General features: G+C 40.2%; 1 protein-coding gene across 2 annotated transcripts in view; it reads left to right on the forward strand.

The window, feature by feature from the left end:
* RNF144B (ring finger protein 144B) overlaps positions 1–27,524 on the forward strand; it is an 84,108-nt gene that overhangs the window by 26,757 nt on the left and 29,827 nt on the right. The window contains exons 1-2 of one of the 2 annotated variants that reach the window (XM_065752439.1): positions 8,375–8,661; positions 22,650–22,838. In XM_065752439.1, coding sequence (XP_065608511.1) covers positions 22,674–22,838 — 165 coding nt within the window. In that variant the 5' untranslated portion in view covers positions 8,375–8,661; positions 22,650–22,673. Of the gene's footprint in view, positions 1–8,374; positions 8,662–22,649; positions 22,839–27,524 lie in introns of those variants that run through there. The other variant, XM_065752440.1, reaches the window with a different exon arrangement.

Genomic DNA, 27,524 nt, shown 5'->3' on the forward strand with positions numbered 1-27,524 from the left:
AGTTTGAATTCTACATATCACACTTTATTTATTTATACTTTTTAAATCTAAAGAGAAGAATTCATTATTATTAATACTTTCTATGACATATTCTGGTAATTACTATATTACAAAAGGATGTCAGATGGAGCCTTGGCTCTTCCTGAATTTTGCTGGTTAATTTCTTTAAGGTTTGCTCAGCAGGAAGCAGCATATTTGCTCTAGCTCTTATCAGCCCAGTGTGACACTCCTATCATTTTTGTAGCTAAAGCCCATGGCAACTTGTCCCCCAGGATACCCAGATATACCAGCAAGGATGTTGGTGATTCTGCACATCTGGGGTCTGCCACTGCCTTTGGTTTGTGGAAGTCTACTGGAAATTGTTTGTCAGCATTTAGGTTATGTTGTTCAAAAAGCTGAGACACTAGGCAATAACCTGTGCAGTTATTTTAAGAGCTGGTCTTAGGAAAAAAAAAATCAGCAAAAAATATTATACTGAAGTAGCTTTTTCCTCTCTTTTCTTTTCTTTGCTTTTCTTTGCTTTTCTTTGCTTTGCTTTTTTTTTTTCCTATGCAATGTTAGAAATATTCTGAAAGTCTGTATATTTTTTGCTTCTTTTCATTTGCTTTATTTTTTTCCCCTCCAATATAGCAAATGTATCCTATGCAGGGACCAAAAGCAGGGAGGGAAGGAGAGTATTATGATCTTTCTTTTTTCATGCTTCTAATTCAGGGAAGTCAACTGATTTCCCTTTGGCCCCTGTTTCTCCTTAAATTTCATGTTCTATTATACTTCCTTGGAACACTTCAAGATCCTGGAATTTTCTTTCTGTCTACCTTCTGCAGAGGGAGTGGGAGCTGACCTAGCTAGCTTTGGTCGTATGGGAAGTGAGAGAAAGCTCAAAGAATGGCTTGACTTAGAAGAGGCCTTAAAGATTATCTATTTCTAGCACCCCTGCCATGAGTGGGTCTCAGGACTTCTTCCACACAAGTAGGCCAGTTATTTATACTTGTCTAAAGCCTCTTTTCTTTCTTCCACAAGACAGGATCCCCACACCTGTGACTGTTTTATTATCTGTGAAATTGCCTTTTCTCCAGACCTGCAAATTGCAGGTGTGTAGAGAGTTGCCCTAAGGATAATGAAAGGAGAAAAGTTAGTTACTAGTAGATAGAGTTTGCTGAGTGTATATTCATCATCTTAAATTCATATATCCTGGTCGAAGAATGTTAAAACTCATAAACTTTGAGTCTATGTAGATTCAATACTTGAAAGCTTTGTTTATAGCTTACAGTGCAAAGTGATTCTCTGTGGGAAGACATGTATTGACAATTTTTGCTCCTGACTAGTTTATTTTGTCATATCATAGGAAATGTGTATTTATGTGTAAAAAAATGAGTTGGAGGTTATAGCTAAATTCCACTTAAATTTCTTCCTTAGGAGTGTAGGGGAAGCAGCAGAGCCAATGGATTTTCACAGGGAAGTCATGCTTAACAAAAAGATGAGTTCCCTTGGGATTTCTTCAGTGTCCATAGGTAGCAGAGAAAACACTATTTGCTTGGATTTCAGTAGTGTTTAGAAAAGCAAAGCTTTTGGTATGTCTCTTGCCCTTCAGCCCCTGCTGTCTCATAAAAGTTGCCTTTCTTTTACTAGAGATTTTTTCTTCCCAAAAGGATAGGTATAGTTTTATGAGACTTTTTTTTTTCTTTTCCTTTAATAGCAGGTTAAAAGCATGTATTTTTAATAAACTGATTTAGCTCTTGGAAGTAACAAAAGCGTAGAGTTAAAAACTCCTGAATAATTCCAGAACACGTAAAAAAAAATTCTTATGTCATTTGCATCAAGTAAACAATGTGGTTGTTCTTGAGTTCCCACTATATCCTAACTATGGGATTGCTGAACTTAACCTCTTGCATAGTGGCACATGTTGAAGATATCCTTTCAAGGAGATCGATGTAACTGCTCTCTTCTCTGCTTTGAGCAGAAAATAAGTTTTATCACTGTCTTAACATGGGACCTGAATGTGGAGCAATCCTGGATTTTGTTGCTACCGCTGTGACATGGTAAGATGACTGTCAGAAAGCACTCTTATGAGATGCTACAACTGAAAAGGTGGCTAGCCTAAGAAAAGCAGGGAAGAAGACTGACTCACTCAGTCAGCCCTACTGCGGAGCACTGAGACTGAAATCATTAAAAACTCTCCTAGATTGAAAATTGTATCTCGGACAAACCTTTTCTCATCTGGTGTCACCATAAATAGATGAGCTTTAAGTTAGGGTAGCAAAGGGAGACTACAAATATGAGGGGAATTGAATGTGCAGCCCTCCCTGGAAGTAGAGTAAGAGGAGGGATGCTGGGAGAGAGGGACGTGTTCTTGATTTCCCTTTCGTAGGTGTGTTTCAGTTCCAGGATTTCCCTGCATATTCGGTCCATTGGAGTAACCCCTCTCAACTTGGAAATTATTCTCACTCTAATTTTAGTGAAGGACAAGTTAATGTCATGCCTAAGTACTAAAGAAGGTACAAATCAATGGTATGCTCTAGATTCATGTTTTAGTCCTGCCTGTTGGGTGTCTGGGGAAGCTCTGTCATTGTCTGTAACAACCATCAAAGTAGGTGCCTCAGTCGTATCTCATCTCTGACTTTACCGTCTATGACTCCAGAAGTTACAGTTAAAGCAGTAAGGTCTGGGCTGAAATGTATTATTAAACGTCCCCCACCCCACTTTTGCCTCTCACCGGAGATTGAACAACTGCAGACAAAGCTTTCACCAGGAGACTGATTGGAGTTGGAAGGAAAGCTGTCTCCTAATATTTCCAAAATAGGGGAGCTAAGAGGTTGAGGGAGAGCAGAAAAAGCACTAGAAACTGAGGAGTGAGAACAGCAGGCACATTTTTTTCTCATGACAAGGACAGGTTGGTGACCTTTGTTACAGAGAAACTTTTACAGTGTTAGCTGTCAGTATGGTTTTTCCCTCTCAGTTTTTAAACAGTTCTAGGTACGTTACCAAAATGCTTGGTTAAAAGTCAACAAAATGTGTCACCTTGGGCAGATAGTCAGAAAGAAAAAAAATATGTCTGTGCTTGTCTCTGCTGTGCTCTGAAGCTGCTTGTGAGCATATATATGTCATATATATCATATGATAGAAAGTAAAGTCATTTAACCAAGCCTTGAATTTTCCCATGTAGTCTTCATATATTCTTGAAAATGTCTGCTTACTTTATGAAAGAACAAGACAACTTCACTGTCTTCCTTGTGTATATGCAGTATGGTCCCCTCTGTGCTACCTTATGAATGATTCTTTTTGCAGCATAAATTCTCACCTGTTACCTGATCCTCAGAAGACTGAGGCAACCCTGTTCCTGTATGTGTTATCCATGAGCTCAAGAGCACAGCAGACTGTTTGGTTTTATATATTTTTATCCCACCAGCTCCTGAGGTAGTGCAACAGCTCTTCTTGTCATATGGAGGGCTGGTATCTTCACATACTGCTTCACGAGCCAATGACTGGCATGTCTCTTGCCACGGGAGGAGGTCAAGGGGAAGGATGATGCTGGTCTATGGGGAAAATACACTTACTCTTAATACTTGTCAGTCCCAAGAGAACAGGTTGCACTAACAATCCAGAAATGTGCTGTCAAAGCCATCAGCCTTGACATGTCAACCAAGATTTTGGAGCACCCCAACCACATCAGTCCCAGCTGGGTAAAGCAGGCTATCTTTGTGCTGTTTTCTGCTGAGGCTGTTTCTTTCATCCAGCACTCAACTTTGTGAAAGCTATATTATTGTATTTTGTTTGGAGGTGATCTCCTGTGCCAGCATATTTTAATGATTTGCATTTGGCTTTATTCAGAGAGCAAGATGACCGTAAGTCACCTTACCACTTTCTTTTGTGACTGAGACAGATCCATCTGCTTTCAGATCATAATGATTGTAAATGTTCAGTAGAGAGTGCAGCATCACACTTTTTTTACTGGAAAATAAAAAACTCTTCCAATTTATACTTACTATTATTTTAAAATAACTTAACTTGGCTTATTTCACTCCACTACAAAATGCCATATAATAAAGTTTTGATATCTTTTAGCTGAGGGGACTCATGAAGATTTCAAGCCTAGTTTGTCAGACTGTGACTTGCATACCAAGTCAGCTCTGTAGATCAGTAGGGTTATTTGAGCAACAAAAGATGTGATCCTTGTTTTCTTGCACCTACTCTGAGAAAATCTCATTTTCAAACAAAACATTACATAGTTCTGGTGCTTTTCACTGATGTTTAATTTCGAGCATTGTTTCTGTGATTTTATATATATGTATGCATTGAATAGAGATTCTTTTTTTCAAGTATAAATTTCATGAAGCTAGTACAAATGACTTTTGAGGGCAGAATGCCCCTTTATGATAGTTCCCACTGAAAAAAACTGTCCTTAGCCCATTACATCAGGGTGTCATACTTGTAAACTCCAGATAATATATGTACCTACTGTGCAAAAAAAGTCCTGTTTTGTTTTCAGCATCGGTTGCATTACACATCAGTATCTATTTTTCTTGTGAAAATGTATCTTTTGCATAGACATATACAAATCCTTTTTGTGTGTGTGTAGAAAAAACAGATAATTGGCATGCACAGGAAGTAAAGTGAATGAGGAAGTTTCTTACACAACCTGTTTTTAGTTTGCATCTATGGATAACAATTATTTCTCAGGATATTTCTTTCTTATTAGTTGAAAAAGTTTGTGAATGAGGGTAGTGACAGTTTCCTTTTTTTTTCCTCTCAGTCTAATTTTGATTCCTTATCTTGAATTATGTAGGTCACTCTGAAACTAATGCCTCCTATTTATTTCCATGGAAGATCCTACGGCTGTGAAGAGTGCAGTAACACTATTTGATAGAGCAAATTCTCAGCTACAGAGCACTCTTTTTCAGCATAATCACCACCATTATCTGTGTGTTTTCACCAGTGATTAACAAGAACCTGCATGCTGTGCTAGTCACTGTCCTCACTACTGAAATGCTCTGCCCACCACCTCACTGTGCTCACATCCACTGTTTGGTCTACATTAGCAATCAGCAAACACCAATGAATGTCAATGGATGCCATTTTTTCCATTTGGAGGAATTCAATGACAACACCTTTGCTTCATCTACTCTTCCATATCAGATGTCATTTGTCAGACTGCCCCTCTGCTGTCATCTGTCATGTAGTAACAAAATGTAACAGGATATTGGCAAGGAGGTTCAACCTTTACTGCTATACCACCAACATCCACCTCTGGCATTACGGGGCCAACGTAATAAAACAGGAGGCATTAGTTTGGAGCAGCCTTCATATAATGACACTGTTTGTTGGTTTTATATCAATTCAGTATTTTCATTTGCTGTTAATCGTATTCTGTTTGTGGCTTATGGGAGAGGATTTCAGGGGTCAAACTATTACTTTTTTACCCAGCTACCTCATGAATTAGTTAGTAATTTTGTTAATGCTAGCCTGGCTTAGTCATTTTGTAAGTATTTCATTTTGTAAGTATTTCAAGTAGTTGCAAGGATGACACAGCAACGTTAGTAATTAACTATGCCCCCCTTTATTCTTCCTCTGGCTGTTAAATGAAAATTCACTGTGATGTTGTGATTTGGCATGTATCGTTGCAGAGGTTCACAGATTCCCCTACCTCTCTGCTATTAAAGTGTTAGTTAAAAGCATCAAAAAAATTAATCAGACACTCTCTTTTGTACTGTGTGCTACTGTTCATTGAAAGAGAAAGCAAACAGTGTGAGGGTTTAGTATCTGCCATGACTGGCATTGTGAGACATTCCCTACTTGTGTTTCTTACTCGTTGGCTCAAAAAGGAAATCAGTCAATCTGAATTAAGAGATGTAGGCATTTCAGCTGGATAGAAATTTTAGCATGACTCATAACGCTTTACGCAATTAACTTGCCAAGAAAATGTGCTTCTCTAAGACTGTGAAGCACTTGGGCTTGAAGTGCAGCTGGAAGAGAAATCATTTTGATAGAAGAGCTCATAACAGTCCAGCTGAGGACTTTAGGTGGTGGTGATGGAACGAATCATTAGCATTGATCATCCCAAGCCCTTATAGTTTTAGTTCTGGCACAGTGCCGTGTTACCTTTGGCTCCTCTTTCCTGTGAAGATCCTGGATAGGCACAGAAGCAGACACAGAACTGAAGATGGAAGCTTGGAAATACCAGCTGCCCACCGAGCTTCAGGAAGTGATTGTCCCCTGCATGGGGACCAGTTTAGGATTTACTATCTCAGAGAGGCATGCTTGGAATGAGAGCATCTGAACATTTTCCAGAAAATTAAGTGTCTTGATGAATTTTCCTTATGTTTCTCACCAATTTTGTGATGTTTAAGGGAAATTTATAGTTAGCAGTTTTGCATGTTTGTGCAGTCACATTGAAACTGTCATGCACAGATATGCATAAGTAGGAAACTGGATGAAAATATCACATTTTTTGCAACTGATGCACAGATATGCATAAGTAGGAAACTGAATGAAAATATCACATTTTTTGCAACTGAAGTTTCCAGAATTTATCAGCATATTAATGGACTAATTTAGTTTTCTTAACTCAGAAGAACAGCTACCCAGATACAAGCAGGACTAGCCATATATCTGTAAAGATTATTAGCCTTCATTTGCAGTTGTTTTCTTTGGTTGGTGGAGGCTACTGTAGTGAAGCATGGTTAGTTTTGTTGTGCCAACAAAAAGTACCAACCCAATGCCATTGTGGTCTGCTCCCCCCACTTTACTTCTGGACCCACCACCCTACCATTTTCCCTACACCTGCAAGAACGACTTGACTTCTTAATTCTCCCTTTATCACCAGTTTTCTCCTTGAGATAATTGTCCTTTTGCTTTGATATGCTGTAATGCTGGGCACAGGAGCTGAGTAAGATTTTTCTTGCTGCCCTGTATCTGTTGCCTAAGGAATACCTGTGTGATGGAGGCACAGTATCCAAGGCAGCAGCTGCAGGAAAAATAAATACAGGAACTGGAATGGAGGGAGGGAGAAGAGAAAGAAGGTAGTGAAAAAGTGGTAGGGGATTAAGCTATTTCATACTGGAACAGAAGATGGAGGATAAAAAACTAACCACTGTAGGGCAATCCTTTCCAATTACAAACTTAGACACAGAATTCCATATTTTCTTGACTGCTGCCTAAAAAGTAGGTCTGAATCCCAAGTGTTTTCTTGAGTACTCTCTGGGACTGGTGACTGCTGAGGATAAGTTATTGCTTCTATAAAATGCTCTACTCGCTTAGTGGTGAGGTTTGTGATATGGCTCTAGGCTGCCTGATCAAGCTGATAAATACTGTAAGATCAGCGTGGTCCCTCATGCTGCAATGTCTGGATACTGTTCCCTTCCTGTACTGAGAAAAGAATTATACCAGTGTCAAATGGAGAAAGTTTGTGCTTATTCCAAAGGGGAAAGAGTGAATGTTAATTCAGACAAAGCTGTAATATGGAGGTGCAAGAAAGCTGAATTTAAGTTATGCAGTCTTTCTGCCTTCTCCTTAAATTCATCTGAAGCAGTATAATTATCTGAAAATAGGTAAAAGCTCAGCTGTGAGCTTCTGAAAACCCCTGAAGAAGTATTTGTGCATCTGTTTTCACAGCATAGTACTGAAGTCAAAATGCCAGCAAGCATTGCATGAAATATGAAGTAAACTTATTTCGTAATTTAAAGAAAATTATAGATTAGCATCTCTGCTTGCTTCTCCCCCTGTTTTTCTGCACCTGCTGCACTCTTATGTGTCTGTACTTTGTATTTGTGGGTGTGGTACATTTCCTACAGCAGGAAAAGGTTTTGGGAATTTGGTGCCATGGCACAATACCTCCTTCTGCTTCTTTGCACCCACAGGATTAGAGGACAGAACTGCAGTATTTCCCACCCTTCTTGCACACAAACCCATTTTAAAGTGTCAAAATGTAGTCTTGAGAGGATAAACTGAGCAGAAGCATAATTGCTAAGTACCCGGGTTTGAAATCACTCTGGTACTTCTGAGTTTAGATTTTTGCTCGTGAAGAAATTGCTTTTAGACCATGTTTTTCACATGAGGAGATAAGCAGAAGTTGCAGTGTTGAAGGCATCATCTTCCGGTAGTAGGTACAAACTGTTCAGACTGCTATCCTGAAACAGGTTAAATAGCAACTGGGGTGTTGCATCTATTTCATTATCTCTTTCAGTTTTATCTCGCTGGGGCACAGATGGAAATTAAAGGCAGCACGGATATCCAGATAAGAACATAGGATATGCATTGGCTGGAATTTGACAGGGTTGAAGTAATCACCTGCCGCTGAATTGAGACTCAGATGGGAAGTAGGAAGTGCTGTGCTCAAGCTTCCTGTATAAATAAATGCAGCTTTCCCACAGCTACTGCATACAAGCTGTGACGTGCTTTTAAGATATAATGGCAGCATGCTTTTAATAGCAGGGAGGGGATTATTTATCAGAGTGGCGAAGAAACTGAGAGGCAAGTCCTACTGCAGTCCTACGAAGTGCACAGCTGTCAGATACACGGAGAAGAGAAAGGGTGTGCGAGAGGAATCTGCCTCTGCTTCTGATTGCAAGCTGCAGTGGTTGTGACATGATTCTTGGGAGCGCTGGAGTGTGAGTGAAGCTATTGAAAAGTCAAACAGCTGGGACTGAATACTGCTCTCCTTCCAAGGTATGTTGGAATGCAGCTTTCTGCCTATTTTTTTTTCTTAAAAGCAAAAGATAATTTAAATATCAGTAAGCCAAGGATTGCTTATAATGGAAGAAAACAGAAAAGCCTTCATTAATAGACAGAGTAAGAAACAGAACGATTAAAGGGTTACAATAAATGTTACTTGTGGTTTGGTTAAAATCTAACCGTGTGGTACTTAGAACTGAGGCAAAAGGGAAATCTTGGAGTCTGGATGATTAAAGGTACAAAAAATTAAATAGACATGAAGTATTTGCCAGAAGGGTAAAATTACTTCTGTCAGTGTAACTTTTAAAGGAATATCTGTAAGAGGGGGTTGCAAATGCTGCAGTATTAGAACATACAGCTGTGTGGGAAGCAATTGCTAAGATGGCATACTATGTCATATATCTGTTGTAGCTTGAACACAAGAACTCACTTCGTACTGAAGACATAACAGCTTGGGCTAGAGGGAGCCTGAATTTAAAATTCAGATTTCCTTCTGGTTTAAAGCTGTTTCTTATGTCACAGTATTGTGCAGCTGGTGTCGTGAAGGAAAAATGTACTTATCTATATTCTAAGTGTTGATGTACACTTCTGATCTGCTTAGGGTCTAGGATTACGTAGCTTTTTAGGTAAGCACATAGCAAATATGCAATACGTTGGTAGGCATTATTTGTTTTTCTTTTTTTCTCCACTAAGAACAGAAAATAGCATTTACTGGTATGTCACTGCTTTCTCTTTCTCTTTGTAAAGCTTTCTCAGTGCAGAGCTTCTTCAGTAACGATGATGTTTCACTCTGACTTATAATGAGGCTCTGTATTTTCTGTGGTAAGAAGGCACTCTGCTTCCTAACTGTATATGGCAATATCAAGTATCCTCCTTCAGAGTGCAGTATAAGTAGTAAAATATTTAGGATGATGATAGTTAAGGAAACATTGCAGGCTGACTCCCACCCCCTTGGTAAATAGACAGTGAATGCTTTTAAGAAGTGCATTTTAGCAGATAGAGAGGCTGTGACTGAAATGCCCCTGTGCAGCTTTCCAGCCGGCTGTGAGCAGGCACAGTAACGTGATATGTTTGGCTGCCCTCAGCCTCAAGGGCAAGTGGTCTTGGTTAAGGACAAGCACCGCATTTGGAATACCAATATTTCTAGAAACAGAAGTTTCAAAATTCTGTCCTTAAATATTTTCCAAAACAAATAAGTTGGCTGGATTCTCCTGCCGATTAGGACTTGTCTGTGCCTGAAAATGAGTGGGTGTATGGGTTGTTGTCATAGCATGAAAGTGGTGGAAGCCCTTCTCACGGTGAACGTGAGCTGCTTTTTTGAAAAATCACTGATAAGGTGATGGCTGTAGTTATGACACTGAAAGCATCATCAAAGCTTTACATTATGGATTAGGATGAATGTGTTTGCAGAGCATCTAAAGGTATGGTAAAGTGGGAGGTATTCCTTCTGAATAAATGAAGCAATCCCAGAACCAAGTCAGTATGACAAGAATCAGATTTGTTTTTTCCCGTGCATCTTACTGTGCAATGGGGATATTTAAAACAGTGCTGTCTGCTCCTAGAAGAACATGGAAACCTCCCTATACTTCATGAAGGAACGGCATTTGGCAACTTCATAGAGTTTCATTTCACCGTGTTGTACTATATCCTGTGTGCTCCTTGCTGGCAGTCACTCTTCTTTCCTGCAGATAGAGATACTTCGGTGATTGTGTTCAAGTGAATAAAATCAAAAGTCAGTAATATAAATAGCCAATGCTATGGAAATGTTCCTCTCTAGCTGGGTTTTTTGCATTACTCTGTATTCTCTAAAAGCTTCAGAAGCTTTCTAAAAACAAATAAACAACATAGAAATGGTTATTTGACCTTTCTTTTCTGTTAGAGGAAGAAAGCATGTGCTTGACCTTAATAACATCTTAAGTTTAAAATGCAACTAAGGAAAGGAGCAAGTGACTTTACAGAAAAACAAGCAGCATTAATACTTAACCAGGTCCCCAGTTCATTGGTATACTGCTGAAAGCATTTGTTGTGTGAGTCTGTGTCTTGTGCTTGTAATCTGCTCTGTCCAGACCATTCAGGGACTTTTAGTACTGAGACCCAGTGACCTGTTTTGCTTTGATGTGTGGTTTTTAAAAAAATGGCAACAGACTTGCTGTCCGTCTTTATGAGTGAGGGAGTTTTCTTGAATATATCTGAAACTATGCAATGCTGATAGATTGCATATATCAGACCCATAAATATCTCCCAGACTGGTAGTATTGTGAAATCTGAGACTGTAATTACATCTCTAAGCCCATGGATCACCAGCATATGTGTACAAAATGCCGTGGCAAGCTGCCAGCGTCGCTCTTAACTGGGTCCATTGGACCTCCTTGCATGTACACAAGCATACACTGCCTTCAGATTTGTGAGTCCTTTTCCTCTGCCTGCTGAAAGGTGACTACAGTTTCCTTCTCTCCCCTTGGCTTCCCCGTGCCAAAGCCCAGCCCTGTGTAATGCACTTCACAAATTCCCTGCATGATCCAGCAGCCAGGAATAACCTTATATTCATTCCGTCTCAAAATTAATCATCTTTTTGTTTGTGAAGGGTAACATAGAACAAAACCAAAAAAGATCATAAGGAAAAGATAGTAATATTAGTCAGCTCAGCCTCTATCATTTTATATTTCTGCTGAAGCACAGCTGAGCTCCAGAGTTCAACTATGAGCCTTCTAACTTGACAGAGAGAAGTATGGGTCTGAGGGCCGTTGTACACAGCAAATTTACCTAGTCCTCAACAAATATTTACAGAGGTGCTTGTGCCAAATAACATTGTGCTGATCGGTAAAAAATTAGTGTTCAGTAATCTTTCTGTGTCTCTTGTAAATGGTTTCAACTCAGTGGGAATGGAGTAGGCATTACATTACCAAAGTAGATTGTTGCTAGCAGTTCTTAAAACAGTAAAAAATTAAAAGATACTATCTTAAATTATACTCCCCACTTAAGTTGGGCTCCTCCAACTCCTAGTCTTCCAGGGAGCAGCAAAGGTGCTGACTGGAAATTTCAGTACTTGAAATTGTAACTTGGTTTAACTGCATTGTAAACACACTTTCAAATAAAGGTAGCGATACATAAAAATATTTTGTTGATGCTGTTTTCTAGATATCTTGGTATGTGTATATACTTGCACAGAATGATGTTTGTTCCCCATATCTGGTTCCTTTTATTCCATTTTAGTAAAGAAATAAGATCATGGATTGCCCAGATCTATTTGGGCTTTTTTACTGTATTTCTAGGGGAATCTGCTCATCCTCCAAGGGAAAATCCACTGTTTAAGCATGGTGTTTTAGTTAGAAATGCTATCAAGTAACCTGATTCTTCGAATGTTCTTGGTACCTGTTAGAATGTGCCTGCAAGTACAGTTTTGACTTTGCTGGGCCGTTCTGTGCGCATGCTTGTGCCTCTCCTTTCTGAGTGGGTCAGCACCTCTATTGCCCAGACTTGTGCTAGGCACAGGAATTTGAGCCATGGAAGTCAGGCTTGACAGAATGCTTAGCTCCTCTGAAGTGAGGTAGTCTCAGACATGCTTTATTCAAAAGACTCTTTAAATTATGTTGTGTAAAACCTGATGAGAAATTTTGTACTCTTCTGACAGAGTTCAAAGGCCATAAATAAGGGCAGTTGAGTGAGTCGGAGTGGGATGGAACTCCAGAACTGATTTGATATGTTTAGGTTTTGGTCTGGATATGCTGGTCATGGAAACCATAGTCAGCATATGTGAAAGACTTCAGCTGGCGTGTGTGGTTTTATACATGATAGAACACATCTCTTGTATGGAGTTTCTTATTCTGCATTAGAGGTTGTTGTAGACACAGTAGTCATGGGGAGTTGTCCTACATACTTTTTTTCTGATGGAGATACAAGGGGTGCTGATTAGGAGGCAAATAGTACAAAATTACTTTTTACTAGAAGGGAAAAAATATCATTTTACTGTCATGCTTATGTTCTTCCTCTTTAATTGAGAATGTTGTTATTTGTCTGTGTCTCTTGCAAGCTTTTCTGCCTTTCACTTTGCTCTAATAATGAGCAGAGAAGGAAGAACATAAGACATGAGTCATTCAAAGCATGGACACTGTCTGGGTTTCCAACAGAAGCTTTGATATTCATGCTTGCTTACACAAAGTACTGTGTCCTCAAACTGTCAGTGAGTAAGTGTGCAGATCTGAAAACCTTTATATGCTCTGTTTGCAAAAAGGAAAAATATATATTGCAACAGAAGAGCTGTCTTCCTATGTTCAGGGGATTAAACAGGTCTCTGATGGCTACCTATACTTGCACTTCTACGTGCTACATATCAGTGTGGCTTAGGGGTGATTTACTTGCTCATGAATATATAGCTAGAGATCACTCAAAACCGAATGCTTTAAAAGTCTCATGTATGTAGAAGGAAAAACACATTTTATAACAGGTAGCATATAGGCTAATCATTTGCATGCAAAGAAGAATCCAAGATTAACTAGAAGCTGTGATATGCAGGCTGACGCTGGTTATGTTTGAACTGTGTATGGGAACGTTCATGTGTTCTGGCTCTGCTTAATTTTGGAAGCATTCAGATGGGTGGATGTGGGGAGAAAATGAAGGAAAACAAGCTGATATCCCCTGCCCCTCCTCCCTAATCCCCCCCAGAGAAGGAAGATTGCAGAGATGTTGTCATTAGCAAACAAAAAGCTGATCTTGTGGGCTCCCTACCAGTGCACTTAGAATTTCTCAAGCAGCAGAATCTCAGCTAACTCCCGATCCTGGAACCTTTCCCGGTGGAGTTTCCTCAGTTTAGGACTAAGATAACATACAGAGGGCCAGCAGTAACTTGCCCGGTGAAGTTTTGCACAATGGAGAGAATGCAATCTTGAGCCCTTCACACCTCTTCCCATTTGTGCTGATGGGTTCAATGGTGAGGAGTCTCTGTCACACTCTCCAGAGAGGGTTTGTGGGAAAGAAAATCATGCCCTTTTCCTAGACTGGTGTAAATATATATATAACATTTAGCTAATGCTACTTGAAGGATGTGTTTTTTTATACTGGCCACTGTTTTTATGGCAAACATTCAAGTAGTCAACATGGTTTGACTAGTTTCAAACCCCTTGTTGACATAGCTTCCCTCTTTTTTGGTGTATTGGGCCAACAAATGAAAGAAACAAGCACCTATGGGGAGAGGAGTAAAGAAGGAGTTGAGATGTTGTCCCATATCTCTTTTACTTAATTATTTAACAGAGATGACATAAGGCCTTTTTGAGGGGCATGGTCATAATTAAGAGGCCATCCACCAGAAAGGTATATTTTCAAAGATTTTTAGAAGATTGTCATGCTATATAGTATAGCAAGGCTATGAGATCTTTCAGTGCTGTGTTACAAGATGTTCATTGTTCGAAGTGTTTGGGCTGTTTTGGAAGGGCAGCTTTTAATTGTCACTGGTTGTTTAACCGTGCATAAATGAACGGGCCTACTGGAGCCATTGGAAGCATTTTCACTGTCAGGGCTTTAACTTTCTGGATAAAATAATGTAGGGACCAGCCAGTCAGATACTAAGGTGCTTAAGGCTGAGATCTGTGTTTAAAGCTTTCTGTTCTCCTTTGAAATTATTTCTGTAATTAAAGATGAAATTTGAAATTTGAGGGAATGCAACAAGCAGGCTGGAAAAGAGGAAAAGCAAATGTGGGCATTGAGAGAAGTAGGAGAGAGATCAGACAGATTCCTGCAGAAACTTCTTTCCCTTTCTTGCCTTCTGCAGATCTAGCTGGAGCTGGGACCTGTGCTGCTCTTTGTCCTTCCCTTACCTCCTGTTGCAGCTGACTTTGGTAGGGTTGGATCGTTGAGGACCTGGCAGAGATTTCAGGATACACTCCAATGAGATTAATAACCAGTTGTAAGAAGAGGTGTCAGTTACTTCAGTAAATCAAGTGTTAGTTGCAAAACAAGCTGCTCTCATATCAGGTTCCCAAACCTCCTCTATTACTTCTTAATGACTGTATATTATTTCTTATCAAACTGCAGCACAGTGAGTACTTTCTCATGTTATTTTCTTAATGCAAAGTGTTGTATTAACTATTGTGACTTCCTCAAGGTCTAATCTTCAGACTAGACTCTCAGTCTTTGATGCCTGTTGCCCTTCCCAATGTTCTAAGTCATCAAGACATTATTTGGTTGAAGGTAGTTTTCAATCTTTTATCATTTTTATCTTAATTATCTTGAACAGCATGTTTTATTTATAATAATACACAGCATATTTGACTGAAAGATTAGATAGAAGGCAAACTAAACCTTTGTTGTTTTCAGTTTTACTCACTAAGCAGTCACAAAAAAATGAAAAAGGAAAACAAACTTGTTCTTTGATTCCTTTTGATGTAAAGCCAAAATTATGTGAAAGTACTTTTTGGTGCTCACTGTAAACAAGGTGGCAGAACCATAATCTATCAAGTTTGCAGGTTTCTTGGCCTCACAGAATGAAATGACTGAGATGTTAAAGCTATCATCTTATTGCAGGCTCTGAAAAAAAAACCATTACTCAGATCATCTCTTCTAAAAATAAATAAGTAAATAGATGCTATTTTCTCAATATATCGTGTTCAGTTGATTTCTTTAGTATGAAGCATTCATGCAGAGCTCTGCGGAAGATCTCTTTTGTTGTTTTGCTCAGCTCAGTTGTTTTTAGCCTACTGGAAAATTCTGCATGCTTGCCTTGGCACTAAGAAGTGTTTTGCTGTCACCTTCAAGGCCTGGCTGTGGGTCATGTCCCTACATGCCTTAGATCGCCTGCTTTGCAGTTGGGACACTACTCCCTGCACGCAGCCTTGGTCTGAAGGAGCAGTCTCCAGCCAAAGGAGCCCAACAGCACTGAGTGTCTTCTTAGAAGAGAATTTGCTATGACCAAACATGTATGATGTAGTCGGCCCCTCTGTCAAATACAGTTCCACTGCTCTAATGTCGTGAATTTACAAATACCTTCTGAAAATCCTTGACTTTAGAAAAGGCCAATGTCACAAATATCTTCTGAAAACATCCTATCTGAACTGTAAACATTCCAGTTCAAGGAGTTAATGTATCCTAAGGTTTTGTTATCAAGTTAACAAAAATAAACTTTTTTTTTTTCTGTGTCAAAGGCAAACTGCTGCATTTGACTTCCTATTCCTGTTTTGGCTGTGCCAAACAGCTAGCCAAGTTATCAAACCACTTGACATCCCAAGGGTTTAATTCCTTTTTACTAACTATGTTGTGGTTACCAAAAATCCTCATGTGGTCAAAAAGGAAGACCTGTCATTTGCTTTTGACATTAATGTCATGAAGAGTGGGAATTTCTTTCATAGTGGTATATTACTTCTTGTCAACAGGAAATTAAAAATAAAATACACCAAAGTAGTTAGAATGGAAATTCCTTGTAGCTTAGCATTGGCAGACATTGCATAGTATCATTAATAATAGGGAGTGTCACTTAGATAAGCTATGGAGTCTAATCTTGCATTGGTAGCTAATACTTGAAACTCTGGTTGGCACAATTTTGTTGTTCTGATGTGTTTTGGAAGTACTTGAAATGTTTGATGCCAAATTTACAAGTGCTGTTGTCTAGCTACAGTTTGCCTATTCCAATGCAGTTTGTGTTGGTAGACTTCCTATAGCTTCACAACATCTAGGGTGAGCATGAAACAAGCTGCAGGACCAGATATATTGCCATGGCTTTCTGTGGGCATCCTGAACCATCACACTGCTCAGACAGAGGAAGCTCAGTTCATCTGGGTCTCCCTAAATAGCTTGCCCACAGGCTTCCAGCACCTAAGTCATATAATCACAAAATATCATGAGTTGGGAGAGATGCACAAGAACTACCAAGTCCAAGTCCTGACTCCACATAAAACCACCCAAAATTCAAACTGTGTTTTAGAGTATGTCCTGGGGAGCCTGTTCCAGGGCCTGACCACCCCCTGGTGAAGAGCCTTTTTCTAATAGCCAGGATGAGCCTCCCCTGATGGCTTAATCCATTAAATGTGATGTGGGGAGCTTGCTTCTCAGCCTGGTAGTGTTGATGGAGCTGTCTCCTCTGCATCAGTACCATCCTAGTTCCAGAATAACAGGGTGAAGTTGGTGGCTTCTTATGATGCAGTGATCTGACATCATCCCCCCAGGAAGGCTTACCCTTCCTGGCTTACCCAGGAAGGGGTTGTCGAATTTTGTTGCTGCACAGCTGCTTACTATAATGAAGAGAGATGAAGATCAGCATTATGCATTATTTCTTTTTCAGTCTTTATAAATGATCGGAAAGTATGACAGTATTACAGTGCAGTATTACAGCAGAGATAGTGTTACTGAACAACTGTGCCTTCAAAGGGCTGTGGAGTGTAATGATTTACATGTGCTCTAATGATACTTTGACTTACTAGAATAATTTGAAACTATTGGGTTTGTGTGGGCTTTGGGAAGCTGCCCAATATGTACTAGTATAAAAATACCTTACAGGAAGCGGGATGATATTCTGAGTTAGTGCATTCTATCCCTTACTTTTGTGTGTGTGTGCAAGAGGCGTCCCACTCAGCATATCCTTTACAAAATATTTTATATATTTATGTTCTGGTTGCTAGCTTGGTATGATGACACTCTATACAGCCAGTGCTTCTTGAACAGCAGCTCAATGGCTTGTTTATTCCTTGATTTCCCAACACAAACAAGTGAAATTGCCTTCAGTGTGTTCTCATTTAACATATAGCAAGTTTACTTAGGTTGCTTGTTCTTTAAACAATCTGATTTTAAAATAAAAATTTTAAAGTGTCTGAAATATTAAACATCTGACTTCTCTCATGCTCTTCTCAAAGAGATCAGAGATTGAAATGCTTTTATTCTCTCTGATACTTCAACTAAGCAGCACACGATGTTATCCAAAATGGGTTCTCCTTGTACATGGATGTAATCAAGTCACTGGTTTGCTTGCTTGTATTAAGGCACGGATGTATTACAGGAAATAACAGAGGTATGAAAAATGTATTTTAAGTTAGACCTTATATTCATGGATATGGTTGCTTTATTTTTGACAGGACAGTTTCAGAAAATTTAAACACTTGTTTGACCTGTTAGTAATCACATTTTAATAAGGCAAATGCTCAGATATTTTTTTTTATAAAAAAACACTTAAGCAGATGATGAAGTGTTCTCCTTAAAGATGATGGCTTTCTTCAAGTGGAGCTTTAATCACATGTTTTATAGCCTTCCTGAACTAGTACCTGATAAGTAATGCTGTGTGGACTAGATTGGTAGCTCTGTGTAGGCAGTGCATACCAAAAGGGGAGATGATTGCACAGTGGTTTAGCGTCTGGTCTATTAGACCACAGAAATAGTAGTGTGCTTGATTCAGACCAACTTTCATGCAGAATCATTGAGTTAAAAAAAAAAACACACAAAAAACAACTATCTTAAATGCAGATTTTGAGTAACACTGTCTTGAGAGAGCTGGGACAGCTAAGGACACGTAACCAAAACTGATCAAGATGATTGAACTTCTTTGAAGTTGATCCTATGAACGCAGTTTCTGACATCTGTCTTCACATGTCCTAATTTCACAGACTAGTTTATGTCTTCTGTGATCTGACTCCATTGTCTTAATACCACTGTTATATTTTTGAAATCTTTTTTTGAATTTATTCCTTTTCCCAGAGGACCTGTTTCTGATGGTTTTGGACACTTGCATTCTTTAGGCAGTTACTTTATTTTTAAAGCAGAAACCCTAGTTACGGGAAACAACTGAATGCTGTGTTGAACAGTGTCAAAATGGACTTTTATATGGCATTGAAGACACTTTGTAGTGGGTGGAGTACTTCAAAAATCTCCAGGGCCTGAGGAATGCAGCGCTTGCAAATGTTTCTCAAAGAAAGCTTGATAAATACCTGAAACACTAAATAGGAATTTTGCACAGGTGCTGTCAAGTTTTTTCATTATGATACTGATTTTTTGTAAAATGGGAAAGTGTTGTTATGTTCTAGGTCTGCACCTGAACTGAAGCCTGACCCCAAACCACTTCATGTTCCCACCATGTACATGCAAGTCCACCCTTGGGAACTGGCTTATGGCAAGACTGGGGGCAAAGCCTGGAGTAGATAGGATGTCAGGGCTCTTGTCCTGTCTCATCGAATGGGCTTTGGGCACACAGCATCCTGAAAAACATATAAAGGGCCCTTTTTGTCCTGTGAATTTTTCCTGCAGCAGCTTGTTCATTTTTGTACTTTCCTTGGCTTCCTTTAAACTCAGTATTGAGCTAAAAGCATAGAGCTCTGCTAACTTCAGCAGAATTGTTTGTAAACACGAGGCTTGAAGGACCTTCTCTAAGAACTCTTGTTGTTACTGGATACAGCATGTGAAAAATGAAAGGATGGTTTATGGCACTGAATATAATCTATTCATTCTCCTAGAGCACCAGTGCGGAAGCCTTTCATGATTTTGCGTGGTGTTTCTAAGTAGCAGAAGTCACACCCATACTAATTTTTTCAGCTAAATAGGGACTTGGCTGTGGGCACACAGATTATGTCCTAATGCTGCAGTTTAGGAGACTGCCTGGCTTGCTGACACTATCACTTACGCAGAGCAACTTTTGTTTTCCAGACTGGTCATCTTGCTTTGAGGCACCTGGGCAGATTTACGTGTGCCTTTGTCAAAGGAACATTACCTTACAGGGCATGCTCACAGGGAAACTTTCAACCTAGGGGTTGTAGACTGTACTCGGGGAAAATTAGTTTATTGCCAATTAAAGTAGATTTGAGAGAGAAACAAGCCCAAAACTTAACACACCACTTCCTCCCTACCTTCCCTTTATCCCACGCTTGCTTTTGCCTCTTCATCCCCAGCTTTTATGCCTCCCCCCAACAAGTGGCACAGGGGCTGAGGTCATTTTTATGGTGATCTGTAACAGCTCTTCTCTGCGCCTCCAGTCTGAGTCAGTTTGACTGATTTGTGCTGGTGCAGAATGTAGTCTAATATGTTTCTCTGTTGTAGTCCATCCATGAGATGTGTTTTTCTTTGCTCCACAGGATCTCATGCAGCCTTTGTTGTTGTTCAGTGGAGGGTTTTTTTGGTTTTTTTTGGGGGGGGAGGGTGGAGAAATAATGTGCTGTGTTTGGGTTTCAGTGTTATATCTGTTGCTTTATTTTGGATTATATCCTAAGTGGGTTATCTGCATGTGTGAACATGAAAGGGAAGACCTTAATACTTATAAATACATGGTGTCTATATGAAGGTAAAGGTCAATTTTTTTTTTCAGAGCCTTTCCACTTTTATTTCTAGTCATTTTTATTAATATAACATAATACATAATTATAAATTTGTATTAGTATAACCAAATATGGAATGCTGTTTTTCAACTTTGTCCCCAGTTGACTCCCTCTTCCTTTGAAGGACATGTACATCCGAGATGTTTTGTTTTCAATCTAAATTCTTTGCAACTTGTAATTACAGTAGGAATTTTAATCCACTATAAGGAGTGCTAATGGATGTATAATGACGATAACTAATGACGGTCTATAGAACTGGGCCTAGCAAAGTAAAAGCAATAAAATTTTGGAGGAATTGAGATGGAACTGAGACAGAACTTCAGAGCTTCTCCACAGTGGATGGAAAAGACAGTTCTGACAGTGGTGCTAAAACTGAGGAGGTGGTTTGAGAGCTTGGGAGAGGACGATGCATCCTGAAGTGTTGGAAAAGAGTAGAGGGTGAGAACCAGAGGAAGACAAGTGATTTTCTCACCCTATCATTTCCACCGACTATTCTGATCATGGGAATGAACTTTCTCACCAGGCCTGGTTTCTCTTCAGAGCCCAGTTGGCACTGCAGGGGCTGCCATTCTTTGTGACCTTTCTCTCTGCATACCATTGTGGCAGCAATAGCGAAAGCAGCAGTTCCAGTGAGGAGAAGCAAACCGATTAGTTAGGTTTCTCAGGGAAGAGGAGCAGGTTGTGCATTGTGCTCTCACTTTCCTGGACATGTTTTCAGATACTAACAGGGTAGCTTTGTCTGTGCCAGCCTGACCTGGACAATTGCTTATGGACAGGCCAGCATGGAGGGAGAGCAGCTGTTGGTGGCTGTTGTGCCTTCCCCAAATGCCTTGTAGGCAGGCTGCATGGATGTGCCCATGGCTCCAGTTCTGCTTGCTTCATTTGCTAAACCATGCTGAGGTTAATGAGGCTGTGGTGAGATGAGCCAGGGCTGTGCTTGGGGCTAGATGCTCTGATTCTCCAGGTTTGATTTCTGTCATTTACTGGAGATTTCCACAGGGTGCTCTGTGTGGAGATGGGTAGCTTACCTATATGGATGCAGCTGAGTAAATATGTTACAATTCTCCCAAACACTGAGATAACATCTAACATGTAGTTCTAAATAACAGGTAGTTCTTGATCTGCTGTAGCATTTGCAGTGACTCACTGCTTCTTTTTTTCCTCCTGTTGCAGTAATTACAGAAGAGTGTTGCAGTTTCTGACTCAGAGGGAGGCTTCATTCCAAGGCTTCTGGCCATGCTGGGGTTCCAGCTCTGCAACCGTATGAAGCGAGTTTCAGGGACTGTGTGGTAGCAGGTGGAGACTGAGCCAAAAATAATGCAGAATCAGCATACATCTTGAACAGCGATAGCAAGACATTAAAAGGAAGATTTGCTTTGGATCAACAGGCAGAAACTTGGTTGTCAGAATCTTGGCTGTGACTCTTGTGTCTCTCAGACTTGCTACATACAGGAAAGTACCAGGCTGAACTAGGAAACTACAAAGTGAAAAAGTGTGCTCCACCCAGATCTGTTGTGGTTTCATAGGTTTTGAAGGGAAATGGTCTTCCTGCAGACCCATATGACACTGGACTGACATGGGGACAGATCTCAAACGTGTCATACTGTGGGATAGGAGCTGTGGGGCAGGGTTTCACATGTGTTGCCCTTTCTAGCTCCATGAGCACCATCATTTCTCCTTCTGGGGAAAAGACTGGCGGATATTGCAAGCTGATGCACTGTATAGACATGGACTGGCTGCAGCTGGTGTGACTGCTTGAGGAGCAGCAGCACAGCAGCAGTGACATGCTGCCAAATGTGACTTGACAGCCCTGCCATGGGGACACATGGGGCTGCAGGGGAGGGAAGCACAAGTGGACCACAGGGCTCGAGTCTCCTCTTTGCCTTGTGAGATGTCAGAGCTGACAGAAACATGGATGAGTCTTGGTCCCCTGTTGTTTTCATGTTCACGTAGCCTCTGTTTGTAAAGTGACCTCTGAGATTTGGTGGTGCTGCATTTTCACTTTGTGCTGGTGCAAGTGGCTTTGTGCAGCTGGCCGCCAGGCCTCTGCTTGTCACAAATGTGTGTGAAGGTCTTCTTGCCATCAGTTAAGTGTATTCAGAGGTAAGTCTGTACAATTCAGGCCATGTTTCTTGGAGATGGCAGTTAAGTGCTCCTCACAGAAATACCATCCTTATGAAACAAATTCCATTATATATATGCATAGTATTTCTGTGAGGAGCACCATTCCATTGGTGCTTCTCTAAGGACAGAAATTTCTTCCCCAAGCTCTGGGGACATGGTTATTCTGAGCATCTCCATGTGAAAGTGCACTTATTTTAACGTTCACAAACCTCATTTAGATTCCTAGGAGCTGAGTCAGTTGAATGGTAGTGAATTGGATACAAAAATACTGCTGCATGCAACAGTAACATCTGAACTATGTGATTTGTTTTTGAATTTGATGGTAAGTGCCCTGACTAATATGTTTCATGTCAGCAAGGTAAATCTTCTGTGAGAACGCAGGTCTGTGAGTTCAGGTCTTTTGGGGACCTGGGCTTACAGGCACCTTCTTGTTAAATTTTGAATGTCTTGAAGCATGAAAGAGGCACCAAGATGACAATAGTACATCTAGGTGTGCAGGGGCTTTCATAAGCTGTCAGTTCTCCGATCAGTGGGAAGTAACTGTGGCCTGTGGGTGCTTCAGCTGTTGATTTCTCTTTTCAGGCAGAGAGGACGACTGATGAGAGAATGGGCTCTGCAGGGAAGCCTAGCCCTGATACCATGACACCTGACAAGTCAGAAGCTGGAGACTTAGCTCTGGAGCCCCTGCTCACGTGCAAGCTATGTCTCTGTGAATATTCCTTGGATAAGATGACCACTCTTCAAGAATGCCGCTGCATCTTTTGTACATCGGTAAGATCTAGCAGCACTTTTAAGTTTCAAGAGCAGAGTAATGGAAGATAAACAGAACTGCATGATGGGTTGCTTATATCCTGCTAGAAGTGTTATCTCTGCTGGTAGGGGATGTTTTCCTAAAGACCATTTGCTATTAGTCTGTATTGCTTTATCTAGAAGATTTCTGTTATTCTGTTTTTAATAATATGTAGCTCTAACAGATGTTCCCATAGCATATAATAATAACAACAACAATAACAATAACAATAATAATAATAATGAAACCCAGTAGTAAATGTGAAAAAGATGCATTTTATGACTATCAGAGAACAAACACCATCTACATGCAGTGAGTATTTATTTCTTCTGAAGCAAAAGTCATAGGATAATTGTGGTTTTGTTTCCCTGTTATTTTCTGGGTAGTCTTAGGCCTTTTTTTCCTTTAAATCCAGAATGTATTTTTTAAGGGCAATCAGAAAACCTGAACAAAAATTAACCTTGGCCTATTGAACCTTTGCCTCTGCAGTCTATACTGCAGAGAAATTACTGAGGTCATGTGTTGCCTATAGTTGTCAGAGAGGATTTTGCATCCTGCAAATTCAGATCAAATAAAGCTGGTGGAATTGATAAGGGCTGAGGTTGAGTGAGCTCATAAAAGCCCTACTGATATTAGTGCTCTTTTGGTTTCTTTGTCAGCATGGGAAAATGAACTCAGTTTCTCTGTCAGTAGTGACTTTGATATACCTGGCTAATGTCAGTAGTCACAGTATGGAAAGTTTTTTGTTTGTTTGTTTTTATATCTTCAGAACAAAAGTTTGTTTATTTTTTAACAACAAACTGCAGGTAAGCCTCAAACAAGTACTTTTAAATTTTACACTTATTTGTTTTAACTCAGGGAAGAAATGTGATATTTGTCAAGCCTGCTTGAGTCAGGACATCTTCATTTACACTGAAGTAAGGCCAGCTGAAGCAGGAAGTGAGTTATGAATGGCTTATGTTGGAGGGGACCTTAAAGATCTCTAGCTCCAATCACCGTGCCATGGGCAGGGTAGCCACCCATCAGATCAAGCTGCCTAGGGCCCCATCCAGCCTAGCCTTGAACATCTCCAGGGATGGGGCACCCTGGGCTGCCTGTGCCAGTGCCTCACCATCCTCCTACCAGACTCCACCTGGACATAGAACTGTCAAGAATAACCCTCTGCCTACAACCATCCAACCATTTCTATTCTTTAGTTTATAACATAAGTTTTAAGAGTACATGCCTAACAGGTAGATATGAAGGGAGATATGACTTTAGATTTAAACTTGTGTTGATATTTTAAAGCAGTCCCAGTCTTTTCTGTGAATTCAGTGACTAAGTTACTAACATGTAGATGACTCTAACCTGAGTATTAGCTGGGCAGAGTAATCCCCTGGCCCTAAGAAAGGGAGGATGAGCTGAGCAGACCTGAGTTCTCCACTCTTTTAGCATCTGGGCTTCAGGGAGAGATAAGTGACTGCTGGGTAGGGTTGCTGTTCCTACCTGTCCTTTGTTACTGCTGAACCTGCCACCTTGCATGTGTACCTCTTAAACCTGGATGGTAGCATAAACGGTGTCTGCTCTGAACTTGGCTTTAGTACTACCATTATGGAGTGCTATCATGGTTGTTTTGCACCTGTACTGACTTTGTGTAAGGCTGGAATCAGCCTTGGGTTAATTTTGTATGCAGCTGGGTGAAGCCTTTAGACAAGCTCTGTTTATTTGGTTTGGCTTAATATGTCTTGGTTGTGCACTTATGTGCTGTGTCTACCCTTTGGCTGTTGTTACCTCTTCACCTCTGTCTTTCACAGTCACTTCTCACTTGTCCTGTAATCGCCTTGTCTGGCTGTGATACCAGGGACAGGTAGAAAAGGAAGAACTCCTTTGTGCTCAGGCAGTCTGTGATGAGTTGCTTCTCTCTCCTTATTTCTGCAGCTGGCAGGGATTGGACAGGGCTTGTGTCACTGCCTGCAGAGTGCTCTGTGCTTTTCTACTGACTTTCCTGTTACTCACCACGAGATGGAAACAAAAATGAGCAAATATCAACATATCTTTGCTCCCAGAGGTTCTTGTGTGCTCACAAAGAAGTCCTATGCTACGTAATGCAAGGAGGCACACTGAACCTGAGTTCAGGAAGGTTTCTCTAGAGATCAAGGGTCTCAAAGAGCACTGAAAGATTTTGTTGTGGCTAAAAGGAGAAAGGAAGTTATAAGGCACTTATTTAGAAGCAAGATATGTAACAGAGAAACAGAGTTTGATACCTATAGCACAGACCTAGTTGATAATCTGTGTCTGTACACTTCCCAATGAATGTGTTTGTATTGATGCAAGAGAGACATATAGATCTTGCATCCTTTAATAAAGGGGACTCTGAAGGCTTTTAACCATTCGGTATGCTTTTCCATCTTGAACTCAGCACTTTCTGGCTGTTTAAGTTGCAGTGATACCTTTAGGCAGCATTCAAAGAGCAGTGGCAGAATCTGCACTTCGCTACGTGCCTCAGTGTACGAACTTCATCTTCATGTCAGGATTTGCATGAAACATTGCACTGGGTACAACTCACAGTGGCTGCTTTGGTATGCAGTGTCATAACTTCCCTCCTGTCCATGACAAGGCTTTTAGATACATTTGCACTGCCTTTAAGACAGACACTGCATTAAGAATGGTAACCTTGAGCTTTAGTTTCAAGCCCATATTAGTTTTTGAGCTAGCAATGCTTCCTGTTTGAGTAGCTTATTCTTATTTTTTATCACTAAGGTTAATTCTCTAGATCCATGTAGTTCTATGACTGTATTAAATTTGAAATTTAATAGAAGAGTACTTGACATGAACATAGTTCTACTAAAATGAAAACACTGGTTTGGTTAACTTTTATATATGTGAGGCCTTATTTTATTTTATTTTATTTTTCCAAGTGTAATGATAGTTCTCTGTCTGTGATAATTTTCTACTATAGCACTTTTGACCTTAGGAGTAATTGGAAATTGTTAATATATAAGCATCTGCAGGGGAGAGATTATATCTCCTTTTCATTAGGTTTTGTGTACAGCTATTTTTTTAGCTTAGCTACTCTTGTAATAAACATTAGATCTCATAGAAGCAGTGTTCTTGCCAAAGTAAGTAAGCTTTGTTTAAGGAGGTGTGTATTTGCATTTTGGAGGAAGATTGCAATTAAGACAGGAACTTTTCACCTACTCATAAACATTTTTACTCTGTCTGTTCAGATAAATGAGATGGCTTTGTACAATACAGTTGCTGTCTCATTTGGTAGCCCAATCAGGTCTGAGAAGACATCAGCTTTGGATTTCTTATCATTTCATAGAATGTCCTGGGTTGGAAGGGAACTTAAAGATCATTCAGTTCCAACCCTGCTGCTGTGGGCAGGGTTACCACCCACTAAATCAGGCACCAGATCAGGCTGCCCAAGGCCCCATCCATCCCAAAGCCTTGAACATCTCCAGGGATAGGGTGTCCCCAGCTTCTCTGGGCAGCCTGTGCCACTCTGAGTAAATAATTTCCTACAAATATATAATCTCAGTCCTCCCTCTTAATGGTTTAAAACCATTTCCCTTTGTTCTGTCATTACTGGATTTTGTGAAAAGTTGGTCTGCCTCTTGTTTATATTTGTTTCTTCTTGACATTTAACCTAAATCTCAGCCCTTTCAGTTTAAAACCTCTTATCACTATCTGCTCATGTGAAAAGTCAGTATCCCTGCTGTTTATCAGCTCTCTTCATTATTGGAGGGATGCAGTGAGTTCTCCACAGAGCCTTCTCCAGTCTGAACAAGCCCAGTTTCCTCATCCTTTCTTCCTGGGAGAGGTTCTCCAGGCCTTCAGTTATCTACATGGCCCTCCTCTGGAGGCCCTCCAACAGCTCCATGTCTTTCTTACGTGCAATACTGTTGCAGTTGGTGTGAGACTCCACTGAAACGCAAGATAAAGCACATGTATACGCATCCCAAGTTTTGGAAACAGCTATAGTGTACATCATGGGTTAGTTTCATTGTGTTTGGGCTGTATTAATTTTGAATGAAGGACTGATCTCTGCGGAGGGCTTGGCAAGGAAGCAACAAGTTATATTATTCTCTGCAAAGCTTTTGACATCTTTTATGTTATTCGTATAATTTCCTATACCCATTAAACCTTTGTGGAGTGCCATACTGTAGGCACACATTATTGTAAACGAATATACATATATATAATTGTATTTTGCAATAAACATATTGCTTATGTCACATAGGTTTATACTACATGTCCCATTCAGAAAAGGGGGCGTGTCTTATCTGTTCTCAGTACTGCTTATCCTGTTTAATCTTATCAGTCGTTCTTCTTGCTTGTTTGGCAGGATATCCTCCCTATCTCCAGCACCTTGTGCTTGCTTGCCTTGTCTTGTCTTCATTTCTCAGAAGCAACCAGCTACATAGGTCTTTGCCCCTTTGGTCCCACTGCTCTCATATGTACATAAAAGGATTATTCACTGTGCTAGGCTCTGCCATCAGACTGTTATGAAATACAGCATTTTACTGTACTTCTGCGTGAATCCAAAGCAAAATAATATTTTTTTATATCCTGATTAACTTACAAAACTATATGTTGTCTTACTTGGACAAGCCTCAAAAGAATTCTTGCCATTTTGTTGCTCTTAACAGCATTGCTGTTAGGGAGAATGTGGTTTTGATACAGTC

This window comes from Cyrtonyx montezumae, unplaced genomic scaffold (genome assembly GCF_038088225.1).
Source record: "Cyrtonyx montezumae isolate F1298 unplaced genomic scaffold, pur_monq_1.0 scaffold_8, whole genome shotgun sequence".
NCBI classification, from domain to species: domain Eukaryota; kingdom Metazoa; phylum Chordata; class Aves; order Galliformes; family Odontophoridae; genus Cyrtonyx; species Cyrtonyx montezumae.